We start from the raw sequence: 7,988 nt of genomic DNA, 5'->3' as shown, positions 1-7,988 counted from the left end.
ACAACTTTTGTCAAAAAAATTCGGGCGAGCAGAGTTCATGCATATATTTCTTCACGTCTTAGACTCGATTCGCGATTTTCCCACAGACGGCGCCAGTTGGTGAGTTTAATAATTACACCGCTTTATTTATGGAGAAAGTGATTCACCTGTAGTGTGCAATGAATCGGGAAAGTGGTGAAATCATTAAGGCAAGAGAGAAAATAGTAGTATTGTATATTGCGTCTATTACAATGGCAAGCATATCCCATATTTATAGGTGTTTACAATGAGGGCAAGTAGGTAATTTTACACCCGATAACGACCCCTAGGTTAGTTAGGAAGAATCTTTGATAAAAGTTGTCAATGTCCGGCACGCCTTCAGTCTTTTCCAGCGCTGCCCGGGTCTGCCAGGTTTGAAGTTTTCTTCATAGATATGTCAGCCCTGCCCAGGTCCGTAGGTTACCTCTTCGCTGTTTTATTCCAGATCTGACCTCGTTCCGCCTTCTTTCTCTCTGATCATGTCAACCCTGACTCCTTAAGTGGCAAAATCCTCTCGAAATGGCCCTGAAGCTCCTATCCTTCGAGCTTTCCACAAAGGATACTATTCAAGTTCATCTTCACTCTTTTGATTCCAGGGCTGTAATCTTCGTTGCTTCCCGATTTGCCTTACACATATTTTACTCCTCATCATATAATAAGATTAAATTTAATTTTTAAATTTATAGAATAAAATAATAATAAATAAATAATACAAACCATATATAAATATATTACTATTATAATTATTTTAAAGAACATTCACATAATTCTTTTGTAATGCCATAGTTTTGTAATTTCCTTCGTAAAATAACTATAATCTGTAATTTGATGTCTTTTGATAGTAAATTTATTTTGTTTCATTAATAAAATATATACATTATATAAATCTAAATGTATAATATAATAATCAAAATATAATAAATAAAAAAAGATAGAGAAATAAGAAACAAATAAAGTTAAAAGAAATTAAACATCAAAATACACGGCAGGTTTTTTTGTGGAAAACGTGCATGGCTCAACATTTTCAATAATGAATTTATGCAAATTTTTTCAATTCCAAATTTACCCTTGAAATTGAATTTATTGACATTTTTTTCTCTTTATATATATATATAGATATAGATATGAGCTACCAAACATTCATATAAGCTAAGATTATTTAATAATCTTGAATCTTGACTTATAAAATGTACCAATCATAAATATATCTATTTAAATTGACTCTGAAAAAGAGATATCATCATCAGTATAGAAAATTGACGAGCACAACAAGAGAGAGAGAGAGTAGCATCAAACTACAAATGAATAACCAGTTTTAAATTGGCCAAAGCTTTCTTTACAAACTGCTCCGACCAAGATCAAAACCAAAACTCTGGTAAAAACAGCCGAACATATATCTTTCTGGCTGAGATGTTCTACACACAAATAATCAGATGCACTAAATTAAGAACAATCAACTCACCTTATATCTAAAGAAGAATGAACAAGCATAAACTTTACTGCAATGTACTTCGAGCGATCAATCATTTTCATCGCTTAAAAGCCTTGAGGAGGCGGAAACCCGGTCTCTAACTCTTCAACTGAGCAATAAATTTAGGTACTTTCATACCAAATCCATGCTTGGCCCTCTCAACCCTGCTCAGATATCACTAGTCGTTAGGACTTCTGCGTGGCTAATAGATTAGATAATTTGATTTTGCTGTTGAAATTGATTATTCGAAATCACTAGCTACAGAGAAATCAAGGAAGAAGTAACTTAAGTAATTGGAATTACATAGCATGAGAAAGATGCAGTCTTCAGAAAGTTCTGAGCTAAACTAATTTTTCAGTTTCATCACAAGGCTAAATATATTAGCTACAGCCTGAGCTAGTTTGGGCTCTAGTTCCTTCCAGTGAGAGGGGAGTCCATAAAACACCTAGAGCGTTTATAAACTACATGAGAGATGTAATATGGACACTATGGTGGAGATTCTATATAACGGTCCAATCAAGGAATATTTAGAGCTTGCTCCTACATGACTAATATTGTGGTGATCATTTAAGATGATGCAACTGCTAGTAAAGTTTGTCTCACAAAGAAAGAAAAAAACAACAATGTTTGGAATAGAAATTACTCGAGGCCAGAAACTTACGTTGGTGCAAGTTTTCCCAGACCATCGAGTTCTTCCCTAGTCTGCTCATCAACCACTTTTCCAGTGATGTCAATGAGATAAGATCTGTTTTCTGTGATTGGTAGACCTCGGCTAGAGAGCAAATCCAAATCTTTCTCGTTCAGTTCACGCCCATTAACAAAAACTCCTGTATTTCCAGCAGCGCAGTTCTTCGGCATGGGATAATTGAATTCTTCAATATTTGGCTGTAGAATATCAATCAGATTGTTAATGGGGTTGCATATTGATGGGTAATGTCGCTTTTATCTTTTCTAGTATGGCACTGATCATACAGACAACTTGCAGACTGCTCAAGGAAAATGATTTCATGTTTCCGTGTTGAAAACTCACCATGACAATACCCAGGCACGGATAGCCCACCACGCCCCAAAATCCAGCTTGCTTATCGTACCTGATAAGTTAAAGCATTGGCAAAAGATCCATTAGCTTTTCGGATCAATGTTCATTGGGAAAGAAGAATGAAAGAACATGTAAAATTGAGCGGATTAACCAAAACACATGCGACCCTAAGTTATCATCGTACTGATGTTTGAGTACTCTCAGAACTGGACATGACTATTGACACTAATGATTTTTATACACTTATGCATATTAAAAGACTATATTTATAAACTGATGGTTCTCTTTTTCCATAACAACTATTTTTTCAAAAGCTGATTTAACTTAACATCTGTTCATTTAGTGCTTCTGTCTTCCTTATCTAGTACTGTTTCCTCATGGACCATCCAAAATTTTCCAGGTTTATGCTAACCCCAGGATACTGTGAGTAATAGTGATCAGTGCTACATAACAATTTAGAAAGAAAAAAATCATAATATTTGACAAGGCGGCCTGATATGTTGAAGTACCCAAAAACTGATGGAACCAGTCCTGCGATATAGTACAGATATGAAAGAGATGATGTGCTCACCAGTATTCTCCTGGTTGAATTGGTCCAGCTAGCTTTTCAGCCTTCTTGACTACGCGATCCGGTATTAAATGCCCATTTACAAAAACTTGCGATCCACCAACTTCTCCACCTTGGTTAGACTTTTTGAAGTCTCTGAAGCTCTTTTTGATAAGGCCTGCAAAGAAAGACTCTCCTCCTTTGTTAACCTTTGGAACTTCTCTACTTATGTCAGTGGAGTCCTGAGACCTATTGCTATTTGAAAATGCAGTTAACGACACATCTGTCTCAGTTGCCACCGCTCCATCTCTTGCAGAATTCTGTTTAGAGGTTGTCCTGTCAAGAGAAAGCATCTCCTCTCCGGGTCTTTTACTTTTGTTCCATTTGTCAAAGCGGCTGACTATAACATTTTCTGGAGAATGAACAGGTAATTCCTGGGGTGACACAGGCAAATCTGGAATTGGGGAATCGTGTTTTCTAGATGATTTATTTTCTGGACTCTGTTCATCCTCCGATGGACTTGAAGTTGAAGAAAGATTATTCAATTGTTTCTCAGGCATACTAGAATTCGGCTTCTTGTCTGCTGGCAAACACTTATGGTCAAAGTCATCAAAATCATTAGAACAAGTGTTCATGTTGGCCGCACTCGAACCATCATTCCAGTATATCACGTTATCGACCGTTCCACCAGAGACTTCATCAATCTCCGTTGGCAATTCCCCAACAAGCGTAGAAACAGATGCAACAAACCCCTTCTTCCCAAGTTCAAACAAGATAACTGAAGAACAGGCACCGCATTTCAACTTCTGTTGGTTTTTATCCATTGAAATGTGCTTCCTTGGAAGTCTCAGCAACTCAAAGCAATTGCTGCATGTTATGAAAGGAGCGCCACCTCCGACGGGATGACTCACCCGTCCACTCTTAGGAGCCACAACCAACTTTCTAGGACGATGGTAATTGAAACCATCATTCTCAGAATCTATGTCGTTTGGATTCAGAGTTAGGGACTGTCGAGATTGTGGTGGATACAAATTCGGGGCCCCAGAACTATTAACCTGCTGCCGGTGCAGAATAGGATTTAGATGATCAAAAGTCTGATTAGAAGGTTCATTTTGAGACCTTCGATTATGCAAACCTGGGGGATCAACCCTAGGAGGCATATGCCAATTATTATCACAGCAGTGCACACAAGAGCATGCCGGTTGATGAAAAAAGTTTTCATGCCGGTGTAACATGAACCGGTCATGATTGGCATCACTGTAGTAGCCCGGATAGTGCTCATGATAGGGCTGTTGGATGTATTGGGATTGGAGCTGATGAGGCGGCCTCCGAAGAACTTCTGGCTTATAGGTATTAGCATAGTGCATGTACTCGTGTGGATATCCCCTTTGAGGATACGAATCCATCACTGTTGAACCATGCCTATCCGAGTATGGAACAAATCCAGCAGAACGACTAAAATAGGGAGGCACGATATTATCAGGATACAGTGGCTGCCTGTTTGTTGCTTGTGAAGTAGTAGTCAATCCTTCTTGAGCATAAGCAGCATGATGTCTACCATAAGGATCAGATGAAGTCGGCGAAACCATCCTCTGATCGATGCCAATCTGTTCCTTGGGTTTATCCGCCATATCACAGGACCGGGATATTCGATCTTTCAGTTCATCAAGCTTCCTTAGGAGCTCCACCCGACCATTTTCTAAACTCTCAATACTGTCGTGTCTATCAAGATTGTGACCTCGATATCTAGTCCTTTCACCTTGTTCATAATAAGAATTGATACCATAACTTGACTGCCCCTCATCATGATAAACAAAATCATCAAATCTCACTTGAGCAGGAACACCCCTAGCTGGCCCGTGAACCGATCCTTTACTTTTCACACCCCACTGGTCCATAACCGGCCTCGACCTTGAAGAATCCATTGGGGGCATGCCTTTGACATTATCATCATGGAAATCAACAAACTCCGGCCCATCCACTCTAAAATCACAACTTTTGCCCCGATTTCTATTACGGATCAGACCTTGTGGATATGGCCTGAATTCATCATCAGAACTTTCTACATTTCTCACCCTTTCTTTACCTCTCCTACTTGTATCAGAATCAGCTTGTGTCTCCTTAAGTTCAGCTGGTGATGTGGAAGTACCATTGGAAACCAATCCTTCTTCTTTCTGAATTTTCTCTACTGCGCCGTCTTCAATTACATCAGCACTTTCTATGTCAACCTTGGTTCCTTTAGCTATGCTGTTCTCCTCAGAAATTCCTCCACCCTTTAAATCCTCGGATATCTCCGACGATCTATCTTCCACAATCACCCTCTTTTTAGCTGTATGATAAAAACAACCACAACAAATAATCAACTCAGTCATCATTTGACTGACTTCTGCAGATTAAGTCTACACTCATTTCAAAAGAAACAACGCATATGGACATGATTAACACAATCTTCTGGTATACCACAAGAAAGACACACTAATTAAGAATCATGGTTCAAACACTCAAATCTATCATGACAAAGCTTCTGTGGAGTAATTCAATTGCAGCAATAATTACACAAGCAGGAACCAAGATTCACACTAATTTAGCTCAAAAATTCAAAAAATTGGAAGCCCAAACATCATCTGCACACTATTCACAACCAAGTAGTTCAACCTCTAATTCTAAGCTAGTATACAGCACATATAACCTCCACATAAACAACATATATCCACAAAAACACCCACATAACTTATAAGTATACACATACAAATGCACGCAATAGGAATTGTACCTTTCAAAATCGCACCGCAGCCTCCACACTTGTAGAGAGAGAAATCAGGGAGCTCCGGAAGGAGATTCTCGCACTTGGGGCAACGAACCAGCCGTACTTTTGAAGCTTCCTCCATTTTCTTTTTCTTATTATTTTCCCCCTTTTGCTTCAGCTCCAAAACTTCACCAAATAAGAACAAACGATATTTCGAAATGCTACAATATTATATACTGTGGCTTAATCTTCCAACAAGAATGAGTCGTCAGAAACCACTTGGATAATTAGTCATATCAAAAGTCAATTAGATGATCTCGAAGGCCCAACATCAGATCATTAATTTCTCCAACCATTAACCAACCAGGAAAGGGGAAATAATAATAATAATAATGCGCAAAATAGAAACTTCTTCATTTTTCTGTAGCAATTGATAAGCACAGCAGTAACACTAGAGACGCAGGGTTTTACTGAAAATCACAAGTTTTTTCAGGATTATCTTGAAACTACAGAGATTATGAGGAACAGCAAAATTTACAAGTACAATCGAACAAGAAAAAAAGCTCGGAACTACAAAACAACTGAACTAGTCTGATTGCACTTGTTTATCAAAAAGATCGACACTTTATTACAATAAAGTAAATGGAAAACACTAAATTGAAAAAAAAAAAAAAAAAAAAAAAAAGGCTGAGAATTTGGGTTTTCCAAGAAAAGCGGATGCTTGGATTTGGAGGGAAAGAGTGAATATCATAACGGCTCGCCACCCAACATTTTCCAACTTTCTTTTTTGAAGAATTTTGGATTGTTTTATGGCATTCAGTAATTTGTGAGGCTGGGGAGAGACCGAGCTAAACGGCGTAGTTTGGGGTGTATAGAGACCCAAACGGCGACGTTGCAGTGAGCTCTGTGGAAAGCTGCTTTGGCAAAAGTAAAAGGAAAAGGAAAAGGAAAATGCAAGCTGTATTAGAGAAACCAAATCCCTATTTTCAGACTGGCGTTAAACGCCTGCGTTTTAACTTTTTCACGCATTCTTAGCCGAAAGTACTAAAAGTGGAGTAAGGAATATATGTGCCTTGTTTTACGAGTTTACCCCCTCTTTGTTTTCCGTTTACGTCAAATGCTGTGCTCCAAATTTCAACTTTTATTCACCATATTGTAATATTTCTCTTATATTATGATTTTTTTTAGGTTAAAAATTTATGCTATTTTCATGTCAATCTATATCTATATAATATATAATAACGCTTACGGATTGCCGAATATAGTAACTTTAGTTTTCTATTTTTCATCATTCTATTTTTAGAAATTAATTTTAACCATTAGCTATATTATTAATTGCTTCTAAAAAAATTAGTATATTATTAATTAATTGTTTATCTTTGATTGCATTTTTAATGATATTATTAATATCTCCATAAATTAAGTTAATTAGGTAGCATGATTAGTTCAATTGACAAATTTCTAAAAATAACCTTTAACTTTCCCAATTTTCACTATTCCTTTACTGGAAATTAATATGTAAACACTACAATTTAACTGTTAGTATTTTTACATCTAGTAATAGTTAATAACATAAGTTAGAATAGCACAAATCACTATATCAAAATAATTTAAAAATTATATACACATGTTAGCTCCAATATAATTATTGATTATAATTAGTCATGTATTAAATTTGGCACCACTTTTATTTGTTAAAATTGAGTTCATACACTTTCATTTCCGTTGATTAATTAATTATCAATGTTAATAGTCATTATTATTTATTGAAATAATATGGTAAGGCTGACTTTATTTCACAAAGTAAATTCCTTTTTTCTTGGATTTATGTGATTTTCAATAGTTTTTAACGATAAATAGATATTTAGATACTTGTAAATCAGTCATCTATTAAGTTTGGCACCACTTTTATTTGTTAAAATTGAGTTCATACACTTTCATTTCCGTTTATTAATTAATTATCAATGTTAATAGTCATTATTATTTATTGAAAATAATATGGTAAGGCTGACTTTATTTCACAAAGTAAATTCCTTTTTTCGTGGATTTATGTGATTTACAATAATTTTTTAATGATAAATAGATATTTAGATACTTATAAATTAGTCATCTATTAAATTTGGCACCACTTTTATTTGTTAAAATTGAGTTCATACACTTTCATTTT

At 36.1% G+C, this 7,988-nt stretch overlaps 1 protein-coding gene across 1 annotated transcript; it reads right to left on the bottom strand.

The window, feature by feature from the left end:
• Positions 1-1,303: 1,303 nt before the first annotated feature.
• On the bottom strand, positions 1,304-6,849 carry LOC131024826 (uncharacterized). The gene is made up of 5 exons (XM_057954365.1): positions 5,849-6,849; positions 3,100-5,404; positions 2,520-2,580; positions 2,151-2,374; positions 1,304-1,653 (listed from the first exon to the last, which is right to left on the bottom strand). The coding sequence occupies exons 1-5, from the start codon at positions 5,961-5,963 to the stop codon at positions 1,587-1,589; spliced, it is 2,772 nt and encodes a 923-aa protein (XP_057810348.1). The 5' UTR covers positions 5,964-6,849; the 3' UTR covers positions 1,304-1,586.
• Positions 6,850-7,988: the final 1,139 nt, after the last annotated feature.

This window comes from Salvia miltiorrhiza, chromosome 5 (genome assembly GCF_028751815.1).
Source record: "Salvia miltiorrhiza cultivar Shanhuang (shh) chromosome 5, IMPLAD_Smil_shh, whole genome shotgun sequence".
In the NCBI taxonomy this organism is placed as follows: domain Eukaryota; kingdom Viridiplantae; phylum Streptophyta; class Magnoliopsida; order Lamiales; family Lamiaceae; genus Salvia; species Salvia miltiorrhiza.
The sequence above is the reverse complement of the archived record's forward strand: the minus strand, read 5'-3'. Positions and strand labels throughout refer to the sequence as shown.

Excerpts from the sequence above, each read along its gene's own strand:
- LOC131024826 (XM_057954365.1), bottom strand. The coding sequence starts at position 5,963 with ATGGAGGAAGCTTCAAAAGTACGGCTGGTTCGTTGCCCCAAGTGCGAG. Across the intron at positions 5,405-5,848 it reads CTGCGGTGCGATTTTGAAAG|CTAAAAAGAGGGTGATTGTG; the intron begins GTACAATTCCTA and ends TTTATCATACAG. Across the intron at positions 2,581-3,099 it reads ATTCAACCAGGAGAATACTG|GTACGATAAGCAAGCTGGAT; the intron begins GTGAGCACATCA and ends TTAACTTATCAG.